A 17,502-nucleotide genomic window follows, 5' to 3' on the forward strand; every position below is an offset into this window, starting at 1 on the left:
TAAGGCACTTGACTGCTAACCAGAAGGCTGGCAGTTCAAACCCACCAGCCAATCCTCAGAAGGAAGGTTGGGCAATCTACTTCTGTAGAGATACTGCCTTAGAAACCCAAGGAGGGGTTGCTGTGAGTCGGAAACAACTTGATGGCCGTGAGTTGAATTGAGATTTGATGTATATGTGTATATTTATGTGTGTATGTGTATTCGTACCACCTATCAACACATCCCACATGTACATGTATAAATATGCATATATACACGTGTGTAATATATGGAGGGCTATACAAGGATCCCTGGTGTCATAGTGGTTAAGTGCTCAGCTGCTGACTGAAACCCCTGTTGCTCTGAGGGAAAAAGATGTGGCAGTCTGCTCCAATAAAGATTTACAGCCTTGGAAACTTGCCCTATGGGGCAGTTCTACCCTGTTTTTCTAGGGTAGCTATGATTTGGAATTGACTCAATGGCAGTAAGTTAGGGTTTTTTGTTTTTTGTTTTGTATATGTATAGGCATAAGATTTCACTGGGACTAAATGTTCCACTGCTTAAGGCGGCTCCATGTGGGAGCTCTGGTGGCGCAGTGCAGTTTGTGCTCAACTGCTAACTTGAAGGTTGGCAGTTCAAACTCACCTAGCAGTACTGCAGAAGAAAAAGCCTGGAGATCTGCTTCCATTAAGATTGCAACCAAGAAAATCTTATGGAGCAGTTCTACTCTGTAACACATGGGGTCACCATGAGTCAGAATCGACTCCATGGCAACTAACAATAAAGAGCCGTGTGTGTGTGTGTGTGCGCGCGCGTGTGCGCATGCGCACGTCCATTTGTATGTATATTTATATTTTCAATTTGTTGTTGTTGTTATGTGCCCTCGAGGCGGATCCAATCCATAGCGACCCCTCCTTGGGTTTCCAAGGCAGTATTGCTACCGAAGTAGATTGCCCAACCTTCCTTCCGAGGAGTGGCTGGTGGGTTTGAGCCGCCATCCTTCTGGTTAGTGGTCAAGTGCCTTAGGCACTATGCTACCAATATTCCTTATTAAGTCATATATGTGTCTCTCATCTCCAACTTATTTCTTTGGATTTTGAGTACTAACTTGTTTTTGGTCTTCTGCAGTTGATAACACTTACTACAAAGAGGCAGAAAAAGAAAATCAGTTGGAACAATCCATTCCATCAAATACTTGCTCTTCCTTGGAAGTAGGGGGGAGTACATCAAAAAATACTCCAGCCCATCCTAAGAGGTAAGACTTGTTCCAGGACTTAAAAGTAGTGGTTGTATTAATAATGTTGAATGAATAATTACTAGACACAGCACCTTTTATATGTCCCATATAGCATTAGACTCTTTGTTTATGTTACCTTACTTAATCTTCCTAACAATTTATTAGTTGTAGGTAATGCTTAATTCATAGATAAGAGACCAGAGGTACTAGGTTACTTGCCCAAGGCAAGTTCATCTCAGAGTCAGAATTCAAACTCTGATCATTCCAATGCCCTTGCAGAATGACAATTTTTTTTTTTTTTTTTTTTACTTCCTGTTAACTAGGTTAAAATAAACCTCCTAAGGGCAAATATGGTATACCCCCAGTGCCTAATACTGCTAGGCGGGAGCAAAAGATGAATAAATTATGTCAGGGTTGGATGGAGAGGTTAACTTGCAATTGTGGCCCTAATGGATTCAGAATTTCTGGGGAATCTAATGTCTTTGAATTTTGCATCAATATCCTCTTTTTGATAACAAAAAGACAGTGTTTGGGAACTGTCTTAATAGGAGTTGCCTTCAAATGGCATTGATTGAAATAATCTCTCTCTACACAGCCACTTCTCAGACTTGTGGTTCATCTCCTTGTAATAGAATAAAGTAGCAGTTCTTAAGCATTTTTGTCTTAGAATTCCCTTACACTTTTTTTGAACATTTTTTTGTGCTTCAGGTGAAAGTTTACATAGCAAATTAGTTTCCCATTCAATAGTTTATGCACAGATTGTGCTGTGACGTTGTTTGATGTCCCCCCACAGTATGTCGTCATTCTCTGCATTTCCACATTGCCTTTCCCATTCCCATCCCTTCAGTTTCCTTACCCCTCCTTGCCTTCTCAGTTTTGCCTATTTGTTCTCGTATAGTTGATTGTTCTGAGGAGCACATTCTGCACAAGTGTTATTATTTATTTTATAACTCAATTTATTATTTGGCTAAAAGGTAACCTCCAGGAGTGTCTTCACTTCCAGGTTAAAAGGGCAATAATTTTGGGGATTCCTCCAGTCTCTATCAGTCTAGTAAGTCTGGTCATTTTTATAACTTAAGAGTTTTGTTCTGTAGTTTTCTCCCATTCTAACTGGGGCCTTCTGGTGTCCCTGGTCAGAGTAGTTGTCAGTGGTTGTTAGTGGTAGCTGGACACCGTTCTGATTCTTCTGGCCTCAGGATAGAGGAGGCTGTGGTTTGTGTGGGCCATTAGTCCTTTGGACTAATTGCTTCCTTGAGCCTTTGATTTTCTTCACTCTCCTTTGTTCCACATGGGAAGAGACCAATATCTCTGTCAGGTGTTTTAGATGGCTGCTTACAAGCTTCTAAGACCCCAGATGCTACTCACCAAATAGGGTATAGAACATTATCTTTATGAACTATGTTATGCCAGTTGACCTAGATGTTCTAAGACTATGATCCTTAGCCTCCAAGCCCAGTAACGCCATCCCACAAGGTGTTGGATATGTCTAAGAAGTTTCCATAACTGTACCCCCTATGTGCTCTATGTATGAATATATATGTAATACATAAAATATGTGTATACAAATGCCCATAACTATATATATGCATGTGTATGTACTCCCATCTGCTCTCCTACACCTGTCTAGCATAGGTAGCTATGTATGTAACCACTCACACATTTTTGGTTGTTATTACCGTTGTTGCAAAATTGCATAAGCTGTAACATTTACCACAGTTGTCCTTTATTCTTGTGTATCTCTGTGTCTTCCTTTGCCTTGGTCATGTTGGACTTACCCATGTATTGTATATTGCCTTTCTATTTACCAGAATTAATTCTTGTCTACTATCTAGTTCTCCCTCTCTCCCCCTCCCATCCCTGGTAACCATCTAAGAATGTTGCTTTCTGTGTATAAACCTATTCTTGTCTTTTTATAAAAGTATCATACAATATTTGTCCTTTTATGATCGCCTTATTTCACTCAGCGTAATGTCCTCCAGATTCATCTATGTTATAAGATGTTCCATGAATTCGCCATTATTCTTTATCTTTATTCCATTGTGTATATGTACCACATCTGGTTTATCCATTCATCCGTGGATGGTCACTTAGGTTGTTTCTGTCTTTTTGCTATTATGAGTAATGCTGCAGTGAACATGGTTATGCATATTTCTATTCATGTCACTGCTCTTATTTATCTAGGATATATACCTAGGAATGGGATTGCTGGATCATATGGTATTTCTATTTCTAGTTTTTTGAGAAAACATTACACTGTTTTCCATAGTGGTTGTACCATTTTACAATCTTACCAGTAAAGTGTAAGAGTTCCAATCTCCCCACACCCTCACTAGCATTTGCTGTTTTCTGTTTTGTGGTCAGTGCCATTTTGCAGGGGTGAGATGGTATCTCATTGTCCATTACACTCTTAACAAAATACTTGTATATATATGTTTTTTATGAGTCCTTTATTTTAGGGATTAATAGGAAAATATTCATATGAAAGATGAAATTTGGAATTTGCTTCAAAATCTAAGGGAGTTGGAGGAAAGGAAAACTGATACAAGATTGGTTATGAGTTAATAAATTTTGAAGCCAAATGATGAGTACATAGCAGTTCATTATATTATTCACTCCATTTTAAAATATTTTTTAAATTCTCCATAATATTTAAAAATTAGTCTATGCAATAGCATAAAAATTAGTCTATGCAATAGCATAAAAATTTGAATACAGAAAAAAATCTTACAGCGTCTAGGCTTTTACACAGAAAGTGTTGAGAGAAATTAAACAAGAATCTAAGTAAGTGATACAGAAAAGGGAACGATTCCTGTAGAACTCGGGATAGTTGTCTGCTGCAAGTGTTAAGTTTCTTGGCCTAGGTGATGATTTCATGAGCCTTCATTTAACTATTTATTTTTGTTCTGTATACTTTTTGGTATGTGTTATTTATTTATTATATATACATATAGTTTTTGTTTTTTTTTCTAAAGAAAGGAGAGTGATAGGGTAGCTAATAGAAAAAGAAGAGAATGAAAGCTTTAGCTAATGTCAAGGAGATCTTGCCTTTAATTTTAAGTCTGATGGTAACTAGCTGTGTAACAGGCTTAGATCACCTCATGTTACTTGACTTTTACCTGTAAAAGGAGGGTGATTGCCAATGATTCTTTTTTTTCTTTCCAAGTCAGCTTCATTGAGGTCCGTGTACAAAACCAACATAGTCAAGTACCAAAATTTTATGATTGAATTTCAAAAACTATCAGATAAGAAGAGATTAGATTTTTAGCATGGAAATAACACCACTAAGGTTTTTTTTATAGCCCTTTGCAGTTTGATACACTCTTTCATTTTTGAGAAATATTTGTGTATCTTTCCTAGATGTATTCACTGCTGACAGATTTTGTCAATTCCTCTGCCATAGGAGATCTATTAGGCTCTCTGCTCAGAAAGATTTGGAACAAAACCATCATGTAAAAATGAAAGCCAAGAGATGCGCCACTTCTGTAATCATTAATGAAATTCCACCCTCTAAAAAAATGAAAGTGTAAGTAGCTACAGCTTCTGTTAGTTGCTATAGGTTGAATACATGGTCCTTGTTCTTATCTTTATGAATAAAGACTACATTTTGCTGCCAGTAATACCTGTTTGATTAGGAAGTAGCAGTGATTTATGTGCTTCACAGAAGTTTAAAGAGTAGTTCACTGCTGACTCGGGTTCAGTGGCTGAACAACGTCAGGGTCAGTATATGTTTCTTAGCTTTTTTCTTTGTGCTGTTGCATCAGTGTCGTAAGGTATCTTCTATACCTCTAGGTATCACAGCCATCTTTAAGAGAAGAAGGAAGAGGGGTGGGACTCATATTAGGAAAGTGAAATCTTTTCCAGAAATTTAAGAGGTATTATATCTCACATGCCCAAATTGTATCACTTAGATATCCCCCCTAGTTACAGTAGAGGCTGTGGAAGTAAGTATAGTACTTTTGGCTTAGTACCTTGCCACCCTAAAGAAAATTGAGGTTCTATTGATAAGAAAGAAAGTAGAATAGATACTGGCTGGGAAGGTAATCCATGTGTTTGTTTGATGACTAGGAGTTGGAATCCCACTTCCCCTCCCTTGCCTCTGCTGGACAATTATTACCTTGACTTCCATTGGCTTTCTCAAAATTTAACCCATTGGTATATAAGATCTGATAATGCTTTTGGAAGAATCTTGTGGTTGGGCATGCTTGTTGTCCTAAAGAATGAGAAAAGTGAAGATATATGTGGTAGATTTGGGGGCAGATGGTACTATGGGGTATGTTTTACAGAATTGAGGGGATATTTTTTGTTCTTTTGAACTCAAGTTCTAACAACAGAAAGAAGCCAGAGGAAGAAAGAAGTGCTCATCAAGATACTCCAGAGAAAACCAAGAGCAGACATACTGTGTCTTGTACACCACCTGTAAGGTATGTTTCCTCCCTGAATTAAACTTTAGAGTGAATGAAATTACAAATGGGTACATCTGCAGTCTGTCTGGTGCACATGGACCTTGAACAACCTCCTGAAGCTGTGATCATGGTGAACTGTTTAATGTATTCTGGTGGGTGCTAGGAGCTCGGGTTGTATAGTAGTAAGGCATTCATCTGCTAACCAAAAGGCCAGCAGTTTGAACTTCCCAGTTGCTCTGCAGGAGGAAGCTGCTTCCATAAAGGTTTACAACCTGGAAACCCTATGGGGCAGTTCTACTTTGTCCTGTAGGGACACTATGAGTCGAAATCAACTCAGTGGCGGTGGGTTTGGTTAGTTGGTAAATGCTGAAGCATTGAATGTTAAGAAAAACTTCTTATCACCTAAATCGAACAGTGTTCATTTTTTTCAGGCTTCTTTCTGCCTTTGTAAAAATAAACATACAAATTTTTATAATCAGTGTATGAACAACCTTTGGATTCTGCTTTATTTCTTTCACACGACACGATTTCACTTTCTTTTTCCTGTGCTGTTACAAAATTTTCACATTATCCTTTTTTGAAAGATTGTTAGTATTCTATCAAGTTACCTTAACCATCTTCTATTAAAGTTTTTACTGTTATAAGTCAGTGAGCACCTTTGTAGTCAGAGCCTTTTCTTTGACTCGTTTTCTCAGGATTCAGAAATTCCTTGATCAAAGGGTATGACCAGTTTATAACTATCAATATTTATTACCAGTTTTATTTCTGAAAGGAATGTACTCATTTACAATGCCACCAGCTTTGATGTGAATATTTTCATTACCTCAGTATCATCTACATTGCTTTTTTTTTAATTTAAACATTGTTTCAAATTTAGTTGATATAAAATGGCATCAATTTATTTACACTTTTATTTATTCAACTGCTGACAAGATTGTATTACTGTTACTTCAAACATCTTTTGGCTGAATTGTCTCTTTCTTTCTTTACCTCTGGTCTTAGTGGTATTCTCATTAATACTAAGCACTATGGTGAGCTGTATGTGTTAGGCACGTCAGAAACATCTGATTTAATAGTCACAAATGTTCTGTGAGGATAAGTATTTACATTTCTCATTTTATAGTGGACAAAACCGAGAGGTTAAATATTTTTCTCAAGATTCTAGGCAGAAAATGAAATGATAGGGTTGGAGTTTAAACCATGGTTGTCTTCACTCCTAGTGTGTTCTTTCTGTCATACTATATATTTTATGTGTATTAATGCTTTGCCAGATTTGTTGCAAATAGTTTCCTCATTCTATTGGTCTTTTAATTTTAGTTTGTTTTTGTGGCGTAGAAGCTAATCATTATATATATAGTCAGATCTGTGAATCTTTTGTAATTTCCTCTATAGTATATTTTAGCTGCTTTTCTTTTGAAATTTTAAAAATATTTTGGTGTAAATTGTGCATCTTAATTTTATAGTGCTACCTAATTTTTTATTACAGTGTCATGAGTATCAATTCATGAGATAACACCTTTTAGGTTTCTATGATTATTGTATCACAGATTAAAAAATCTATGTAATGCCTTTAGATTCTTTTGAAGTCTGAGCCCCTTTCTCTTTTCCTCACCTCTCCTTTACTGATTTGTCTTCTAGGCAAAAGGTTCTAAAAAGTACTGAGGAGCAAGAGTTGGAGAAGAGAGCGAAAATGCAGCAGGAGGTGATAGAAATGCGGAAAAAAAATGAAGAATTCAAGAAACTTGCTCTTGCAGGAGCAGGTCAGCTTGGGTCTGGTTAAGTCTGATCTATGGGGGCTGTTTCACATAATCCTGGTAGGGTTTCTGAGATCTGTAAAGTGAAAAAGTCTTTTTAGATCACTTGTTGTTGTGAGATGTTGTCGAATCGGTTCTGACTCGTAGTGAGCCTGTGTGCACCAGAACCAAACACTGCCTGTCCTGTGCCATCCTCAGGATGGTTTCTGGGTTTGAGCCACTGTGTCAGTCTGTCTCATTGAGGGCGTTTCTCGTTTTCACTGACCCTCTACTTTACCTAGCATAGTGTCCCTGTCTAGGGACTGGTCCCTCCTGATAACATGTCTAAAATATGTGACATGAAGTCTCATCATTCTTGCTTCTAAGGAGCATTTGGGGTGTACTTCTTCCAAGACAGATTTGTCCATTCTGGCAGTCCATAGTCTATTCAGTATTCTTCAATGGTAGTTCAGTAGTCAGCATAAAAAGATATGTTTGTTTAGAAGCCTGAACATAGGTTCCATTTATATCCCAATGATCATCCCCTAGAAAGTTTTCTATACATTGGCCATTTTTTAGAGCACACTGTTCCTATAGAAGTCATATCACAACCTACCCACCCCCTTTTTTCTTTGAGACTTTTTCTCATTTCTTCAAGTAAATTTAATCTGCCCCCCCCCCATTTCTTTTTTTGTATTAGAAAAAGAAGAAACTAGGATTGAGATGGAATCTCTCAATTTCCCAGTCCCACTGCCCTTTTCATCCTAAGCAGAGGAAAAGAAAGCTAAGGCAAATCTAGGTGCAGTTATGGAGAAAAGATATGACTGAGGTTGCTGACGTTGGGGCCAGAATTCTGTGGCATAGAGTCGTAATTGGTGGACTCAAAGCCATAAATCCCTGCTTACTGGGTATAGAAGTTGAAAACCACCCCCAAAATTTAGAAATGTTAAGTGTGCTTTTAAAGTCAATCCATAGCTTTTTCTGTCAAAAGTATCCCACTTACTCTTTATCTCCAGAGTGACGACCGCCCCCGTGAGATGGGATTCTTCTCTTTGGTATACTTCTTTGCAGTTTGCCTCTGAGGGAAGTCCACAAACTCCATAGCACTTTGGGAATTGAACACATATATTAGTGCCTTGAGGACTATCCCAAGTTTTACATGTAAATAGTGACCAAAGTTAGAGCCATGGTAGTAGAAATACCAAAAGGACTAGAGGAAAATGACATTTATTGATGTTTTTTATCCCTAGTGTTACCTGTATATTTCACTCTGCTTCTCACTCAGGGCAACCTGTGAAGAAATCAGTCACCCAGGTAACCAAGTCAGTAGACTTCCACTTCTGCACAGATGAAAGAATCAAACAACATAAGAACCAGGAGGAGTATAAGGAGTTGAACTTTGCATCTGAACTGCGAAAGCATCCTCCATCTCCTGTGAGTGGTTGATAGACTAGATGACTATTCCATTGTTAGTAATTCAGTTGGGATTTCAGGTGTGGTATTTATGGTCACTTTTTGTAATAGTGTAATTAAGAGGAGCATATGTTTTTGCATTAAGATACCTCTAAATCTTTACGTTGCTCCCTGTAAGCTGTATGATCTTGGACAAATCACTCTATCTCTCTGGGAACCATCTTAACACGTTGCTGTGAAAACTAAATTGTGAACATATGTAAAACATGTAGTGTTATGTGTGACAAATTGCAGAAAGGGGCATTTCCACTGTACAAAATTCTTAAAAACCTTGTGTGTGCAGATTTCTGTACAAAATATAACAAGGCTTATGGGAAAAATGGGATTGTGTGATTTTGTTACCAGACCACCAGGGGCAGATTACCTGATCAGCAAGATAAGTATGGGCTTATTTGTGCTTACTTAGTGAACAATTTTATGTGGGTTTCATATGAGACTTCACTATGGATTATCAAGTAAGCACAACTAAGCCCATGCTTACATTGCTTATTGGGTGCTCTGTCCCTGTCTGGAGTTATAAATTTCAAAAGAGACTTTGATTCTATAAGAAGTTGGGAAAAAGACAGATGCCAGGCAGAATTTTTGATTAGTAAGGAAGTATACGTGAGCCCATGCTTACCTTGCTGATTGGGTAATCACACACTAGACCACTTTGTTGTTGTTATGTGCCACCGAGTCGGACCTAACTCATAGTGACCCCTCCTTGGGTTGCCAGGGCAGTATCACTGTGGAAGTAGATTGCCCAACCTTCCTTCCCAGGAGTTGCTGGTGGGTTTGAACCGCCAGCCTCTTGGTTAGCAGTCAAGTGCCTTGGGCACTGTGCTATCAGAGCTCCCCAGTAGACCACTAGCAAAAACGAAATAAGTAAGTGAAAGTTCTTAGTACTAATGGTGTCTACTTGCATTTGCAGTCAGCCTCATTGTTAGTTGAAGTCAATTCTTTGCTATCTTAAACCCTATGTTTGTGCTTCTTCTTTTGAGATATAAGTACTTGAAGACTTTTGCTTTCAATCAGAGACCAATTTCATCAAAATTAATGATCCCAAGACGTGTGGAGAGATTCTCAATCAGGCAGCTGCCTGATCTGCTCCAGACTCAGAAGCCCAATCAGTTTTTTAAAAAATGTTGTTGGAGGTGGGATGCCTTTGTGGCTTCTCCCCCATCACTCCTTCTAGTACTCTTGATTTCTTCAAAATGTTAATGTGCTTGGTAGCCCTTGCCATGTGCTGTTGTAGAACAGACCACATTTCTTAAGTACTACATCCTCTTTTCTTTTATAAGCCTTGCTCAAGGACCTAACAAATTTAAAAGGAATAATCTGTGTTTTACACAGGTCTTCTTTCCTGTGATCTCTGTCCTGAATCTGTTGTTTGTGATATATTTGAGCTCTTCCTTAACATTTTCTTCATTTGGGGAACAAATTCTCTGTTTACAGGCCCGAGTGATTAAGGGATGCACCATTATCAAGCCTTTCAATCTGTCCCAAGGAAAGAAAAGAACATTTGATGAAATGGTTTCTACATATGTGCCACTTGCACAGCAAGTTGAAGCCTTCCATAAACGAACTCCTAACAGATATCACTTGAGGAGCAAGAAGGATGAAATTAGTAAGTTTCCTACCAACATTATAGCTGGCTAAAATCTTCCTGAGAATTTTCTTTGTCTGTATCTTAGGAACAAATATGCCTTTAGTTGAAATCCTAGTTTTTGCACTAAAGAATGGATGTGTCACACAGTGCATTTTTTTATCTATAGAAAATGAAGGCATTTCATTCCATCAAGGTTGTGTGCTTTTTGTTCAGTGATTCAACAAGTGTTTTACTGCTGTAAACTATGCACTGTGCTGGGTTGCAGGAGTAACCAAAACCAGTTGCTGTGGAGTCAGTTTTTCCTCATGTAATCCCATGTGTGTCAGGATAGAACTATGCACCACAGCTGATTTTTCAGAAGTAGATCACCAAGCCTTTCATCTGAGCCACCTCCAGGTGGACTTGAACCTCCAGCCTTTTGGCTAGCAGCCAAGTGCGTTAACTGTTTGCATTACTCTGGGGCTCCATAGGGTGTAACCCGACTCACTGCCGTTGAGTCGATTCAACTCATAGCAACCCCTCTTTGGGTTTCCAAGGTGGTATCTCTATGGAAGTAGATTGCCCAGTCTTCTTTCTGAGGAGTGGCTGGTGGGTTTGAACTGCCAGCCTTCTGGTTAGCAATCAAATGCCTTAGGCACTATATCATGTCACCAGAACTCCTGCAGGGTGTGTAGAAGTGAACAAAACGGACTTGATGTGACTCAAGCTTCTAATACAGTAAGACAAATAAATAAGTCATAACAAATAATGGTAGGTGCAGTGAATGTGGAGGGAGATGTAAGAGTCAGAGGAGGTGGGGGATTGGGAGAGAGTGTCTGGGTGATGGAAAGTAACTGGCAGAGATAAAGAAGCTGAAGGCACTAGAGAGAGAGGAGGTAACCAATAGGTTAAGTCCCTGAGCAGGCAGGCTGGTAGGGTGGAGATACTTGGCACAGGTGATGTGATGTGATTGTTCTTTGAAAGGAGGATGGAAGAGTGAAGAATGGTGTGAATGCTGGTAGGTTTGTAGATTTGGTGGTGAGCAGGTGAGGGATTCTGATCTAATAGCTTCTATCTTTATGAAGATTATCTACTATAAGAAGTAGGGTAAAGAAGTTTGAGGAGTGGAGGAGGTATAAAATAGGTATTGAGAGGATAGAGCTAGCATACTGGACAAAGAAAATCGGTCGGTTGTTTTGCCTTTGAGGTTCTCTAAACATTTTCTGCCCTTCAGTAGGCATTGTTTGGCCCTGTGTTTTATATAGCCAGACATGTTCAATGTTGTTATTATGTTCTACTAGCCAAAATAGTTCTGTCAAATTGTATATTGTGAAAAGAATATGTCTTTTTTTATCCAGTTGAAAATTTAAATATTAAACATGATTTTTCAAATAATACATGTAGGAGTCCTTGGCTGGAATCCTTGCATGGCATAAATGATTATGCGCTGGACTATTAACCAAAGGTTGCTGGTTTGAGCCCACCCAGAGGTGCCTGAAAAGGAAAGCCTGGCTAACTGATTCCAAAAGGTCCGGGCACAGTTCTTTGCAAAACATGGGTTTCCGTAAGTTGGAATCAACTTGCCAACAACTGATTTGAGTCTGATAGGGGCAGTGGTGGTTCAGTGGTAGAATTCTTGCCTTTCGTGCAGGAGATCCAGGTTTGGTTCCTGGCACCTGGGTCTGGTGCACCTCATGCACAGCCACCACCTGCCTGTTGGTGGACGTTTGTGTGTTGCTGTGAAGCTGATCAGGATTCAGTGGCGCTTCCTGACTAAGATGGGCTGTGAAGAAGACCTGGGGATCGACTCTGAAAATAAGCCAATGAAAACCCTGTGGATCACAGTGGTCCAATACCCAGCTGATCATGGGGATAGGGCAGGGCTGGGCGGCATTTTGGTCTGTTGACTGTGGGATCTGCATGTGTGAGGGGCTGACTCAATGGCAGCCAACGAGAATCTTAGAGTTCTGTTTCTTGTGAATAGAGAGAAAAATCATTTTTGTAATTTTCATTTAAAACTTTGTATAGTTATAACTAAATAATGGTTATATAAGGAGCTCTGGTAGCATAGTGCCGAAGGCACTTGACTGCTAACCAGAAGGCTGGCGGTTCAAATCCACTAGCCACTCCTCGGAAGGAAGGTTGGGCAATCCTACTTCCATAGTGATACTGCCTCGGAAACCCAAGGAGGGGTCGCTATGAGTCGGGGCCGACTCGATGGCAAATAACAACACAACAACAACAACAATGGTTATATATATATTTGAAGCATGAGTTAGTTCTCAAATTGGTAGATTTGTTTTTCTGTCTGCTACAAGGAATGCCTGGGTGATGCACATGGGTTAAGTGCCAAATTAGTAACCAAAAAGCTGGAGGTTCAAATTCATGTAGAGGCACCTTCTTAGTAAGCCCTGGAAACTTTTTCCAAAAGGTCAGTCTTGAAAACCCTATGGAACACTTCTACTCTGAATATGTAGGGTCACCATCAGTATGAATCCACTCTATGGCAAATAACAATAATCTGCTACTGTTATGCGATAAAATCTAAATTAGAAGACTCATTCTGTATAATTATGCAAATTGACAAGGTTGTCCCTAGCCGGATAAATCAAGGATCTATTTTCTAGGAAAGGTCTTGGTGGTTTTAATATTGGTGCTTTGACATAGCTATTTTGCTTTCTCCATTTGAGTTTCTCTGAGGGGCAGTCTTGATGCTTTGTTGTAGATAATTTCAGGGAATTTGTAAAATTGGGAGTAATTTACAGTATTGGTCTTTAGAAAGGTGTTATTTTAAAGTTGGAATAAGCATTAATTTATTTGCCAATAACAAGCGAAATAGTTGGGATTGTCAGTGGGAAAGAAGTAAAGACCTGTGCAATGATAAAGAGCCCATCAGACGAGAATAGATTTTAGTTCAGAAGATGACAACAGAGTTTACCCAAAGGCTACATTAGCCTTGTTCCTCAGTAGAGACCGATAGGGAAGGAGGGACTGAATGTTTGCCAGGCGTGAGCTAAACTGAACATGGAGGCTCAGCTACTCTGTCTTCTTTATCTATTTTTGGGCTGTTTACACTTACAGGTAAACTAGGTTTTAGGGAGCCAGTGAATATCTGTGATCTTGGTTTGCAGGCCTGTTACCCTCCAAATCTGCTGCAGCCAAGATGTGCAGAGACCCACAGACTCCCGTACTGCAAACCAAACAGCGCACAAGGCCCGTAACCTACAAAAGTGCAGCTGATCAAGAAGCTGAGCTGCTTGAGAAGCTACAACAGTAAGTCCCACTGGCAGTGTTTGAGGAAGGGTCCAAGAATCCACCTACTTTCTTTTCAGTTCTGGAAGTGGGGACAGTTGCTGTTTTTCTTCTCGTGGACATTTATGGGTTTTGAGTTAGTAGACTCTGCAGGCTGTGCCCCTGCCTGTGTGATAAAAAGACTGAAGTTGGTAATATGGAGATGTCCTGGAGTGTAAATTGGTTTTTAAAAAAAGGAAAAAAAAAAAAAAAAACTAATACAGAGATTGGGGTGGGAGAACTTAAAATTTCAATTAAGAAGACTATTAAGGATTGTCCTCTGAGATTAGTTCAGATAGATCCCACTGTTTTATGGTTACCCAAGGGATTTTTATACCTCTTATTTAAGTGGAGGAAATTGGAAATTAATGTGCTTAGACCTAGAGTTTATCTCCTATGTTCTCCTTCCATTGCTTTTAGATCTTTTTTGAGAGGGAGGAAATTACCATATAAAGAGAAGCTTGAATCTTGAAAGTGGTGGAAATGTTAAGACTGTCTCATTAATTCTTTGCTGTAGACATGAAGATAATGACTGTGGAGAGAGTTGGGATTTTGCTGGATAGTCTTAATTATTATTTTTCTACTTTTGGCCCACCTTGTTGTTTGTGTAGTTTTCATGTTATTTAAATTTTTTTTGTGATTGTCATTAAACTCCCACCTTACAGATACAAATTCAAAGCACAGGAACTTGATCCCAGAATTCTTGAAGATGGGCCCATTTTGCCCAAGAAACCACCTGTGAAGCCACCCACTCAGCCTATTGGCTTTGATTTGGAAATTGAGAAGAGAATCCAGGAGCGAGAGTCAAAGAAGAAATCAGAGGAAGAACACTTTGAATTTCATTCCAGACCTTGCCCCACCAAGATCTTAGAAGATGTTGTGGTAAGAATGGTCATGGCTCTGCAGGCTGGCAGAGGTGTCCTGCTTATGACCGTCTATGCGGGGCATAAATATTAAGAGCTGTAGATGATAAGGAGACAGATTAAAAGTGGATTTTCCTCTCAGGAAACTTAAAGTCTAGTAAAGGAAACAACATGTAAATAATATAAAAAGTTACTGCAATGCTCTGAGAGAGAACAATTAAAAGTACTGGAGGAGTTTAGAGAGGAAAGTGATTTCTTCCAGGTTCAGGGAATACTTTGTGGAGGAAGCAGCATTTGACCTGAGCCTGGGCGATATGTAGTAGTAGTCATCGTCATTGTCATCATCATCATAATAGCTGGCACTTTTACTGTGTGGCAAGGACATAGTAAATTAGCACATTAATTTTGACAGCAACCTCTTTGGGTAGATTACTTTAGTCACATAAGTTTCAGATGAGGTATTGAGGCACAGAGAAGTTCAGTAACTTTCCTAAGGCATTCATCTAGAATATGGTAGAGCTAGGTAGAAATGTACTCTGGCTCCAATATATGATAAACTTTGGACTTGCAGAGATGGCTGGGCAGAATATTCCAGGCAATAGCCATAACATGGGAAAAAAAAGCCTGAAGAGCGCCTACTGGGAACTATGGGTAGGTCAGTTAAGCTGGAGAGAAGCATACAAAGGGGACCAGCTGGAAACTAGGTTAGAGAAGTGGCTCAAAAGTGGATGGACCCACAGTCAGGGTTTTGGACAAAATAATAGTGATCGAGAAGAGCTGCCACAGTCAAAGAGAATAACAATGGAAAACACCTGCGAAGTGTGAAGGTAGTTTTTACATATATTTCCATGCAGATGGGGAACCTTCCCCCACAGTTTGGATTGACCTGTGTCCAGGTACTAAAAGCACTCCATGTTTTTTCTGTCTTCTTTCTTTTTGCTTGTCTTTTAGAGTTTTAGGTGGAACTGTACCAGAATATACCTTGAACTGGGTGCCTACTTTTGTTTATATGATTTTCTTACACTTAAGTCAAAAGCAACCTTAAGTTTATATTTTCCAGACTTTTAAAAAAGCATAATTAATATCCTTTTTCAGTTGAGAACTTCTACATGTGAGTCTTCTCCTATTCATAGTGCTCTTTTGCTGTGCTGTATGGCATAGTGGCTAAAGCACTTGACTGCTAACCAGAAGGCTGGCGGTTCAAACCCACCAGCCACTCCTCGGAAGGAAGGTTGGGCAATCCTACTTCCGTAATGATACTGCCTCGGAAACCCAGGGAGGGGTCGCTATGAGTCGGGGCCGACTCGACGGCACATAACAACAACAACAACAAATGTGTACTATAGGCTGAACACTGTAACCCCCCTCCAGGTGATTAGTTTCTAAGAGTGTACCCCCTTTGTCATTACCCAGTGAGGAAACAGTACCTGAATACAAGGGAAATGCAGGTTGTATGCAAACCTCAGAATCCTGGAACCAGAGGGATTCAATGTTTTTTACCGCAAGGAAAGGAAAGTGGAGGGTAATGTCTTCCTCAAGACTTCTGTAACCTTCATTTGCACCTTTCTTTAACACCTTATTTTTATCAAGTTCCTGCTCCTCCCCCTATGATTGTTGTTTTTGTTTTTAATGGTAAAATAACCTGCAAGGTTTTGCTTTTAAAAAAAAAAACTAATTCATTTGTGAGTCTCAGAATTTTTACTGTATCTTTATTCCTCTTCTGTGTGTATCAGTACTGACTTTAAATATTTTTTAAATCAACCATTTTTTTTCTTAATTAATTTATTTTTATTGTGATTTGTGTGAAAGTTTACAGAGCAAGTTCACTTTCCATACAGCAGTTCACACACACTCTGTCTCATGACATTGACTACAATTTATCCCAATGCAACACCTCCTCTCCCACTTCCTCCTGATAGTTACCTCTTCCCTGTATCCATATCTCCATGCACTTTTGCCCCCTGAGCTGTCTCCCTGTGCATAAACAGCCCTTCTTTTTCCCATGATTGTTCTCTCCAAGGAGTATATCTACCTCAGGTACATGTTTAACTCTTATGCTTCTCTTTTGTTTGGCTGGAAGCAATTCCAGACCTGAAGGGCAGCTAGGGACCACAGACTCAGTGATTCCACCAGGCTCTATCAGACCAGCAAACATGGTCCTTTTTTTCCCAAATGATTTTGAATTTTGTTTCACATTGTTCTCCTTCTCTATCCAGGATCTCCTACATAGATCCCCCTCCAAGTTGTTGTCAGTGGTAGCCAGGCACCATCTAGTTCTTCTGGTCTCATAGTTGTATAGGCTGAGGATTGCATGGTGTACCAGTCATAAGGACTAATTGTTTCCACGAATCTTTGGTTTTCTTCATTCTTCTTTGCTCTGTACGAGGAGAGACCCATTGTTGCATCTACATGGCTGCTTGCAAGCTTTTAAGATCCCAGTTGCTACTCGCCAAAGTAGGAGGTAGAGCAATGTTTTGTGCAGTATGTTATGCCAATTGAGCTTGATGTCCCCTGCGACTATGGTCCCTCTGGGTAGCTGGCTGTGACCAAGCAATGACCATAACCTTGCCCCTTGTCAGCTCTACTATACCTCTGGGAATTCTTACAGAACATACAAATACACTTGTAGAACCATTTGTCTGCCAACCCTATGCATGGTCTTGGGTACATTCCCCGCTTCATAGACATACCTAATAGTTCAACCTGTCCACCCATCTATCCACTCATATACCCGTGTTTGCCTTCATTGACAGCACAGTACTATATGTGCAAAAGGGTTCTTTGTTGTTTGTACCTCCCATGTACCCCTCTATGACTTCCTCTTCCTCAGTGCCACCATATTGATCACTCTACATTGCTCTTCTCTTCACCCAAATCAATACTTATCTCTATCTATCGAACAGTGTTCCTTATCCTACCCTCCCACCCCTGGTAACCAGCAAAGAAAATTTCCTTC

General features: G+C 39.5%; 1 protein-coding gene across 1 annotated transcript in view; it reads left to right on the top strand.

The window, feature by feature from the left end:
• TPX2 (TPX2 microtubule nucleation factor) overlaps positions 1 to 17,502 on the top strand; it is a 54,477-nt gene that overhangs the window by 9,553 nt on the left and 27,422 nt on the right. Inside the window, exons 3-10 of the mRNA XM_042783616.1 lie at positions 1,108 to 1,234; positions 4,617 to 4,739; positions 5,536 to 5,637; positions 7,258 to 7,379; positions 8,638 to 8,786; positions 10,260 to 10,431; positions 13,524 to 13,665; positions 14,349 to 14,565. Of these exons, the coding sequence (XP_042639550.1) occupies positions 1,108 to 1,234; positions 4,617 to 4,739; positions 5,536 to 5,637; positions 7,258 to 7,379; positions 8,638 to 8,786; positions 10,260 to 10,431; positions 13,524 to 13,665; positions 14,349 to 14,565 (1,154 nt within the window). The remainder of the gene's footprint in view (positions 1 to 1,107; positions 1,235 to 4,616; positions 4,740 to 5,535; positions 5,638 to 7,257; positions 7,380 to 8,637; positions 8,787 to 10,259; positions 10,432 to 13,523; positions 13,666 to 14,348; positions 14,566 to 17,502) is intronic.

The sequence above is a fragment of the Orycteropus afer genome, unplaced genomic scaffold (genome assembly GCF_000298275.1).
Source record: "Orycteropus afer afer isolate SDZICR_OR568_19922 unplaced genomic scaffold, OryAfe1.0 scaffold00020, whole genome shotgun sequence".
NCBI classification, from domain to species: domain Eukaryota; kingdom Metazoa; phylum Chordata; class Mammalia; order Tubulidentata; family Orycteropodidae; genus Orycteropus; species Orycteropus afer.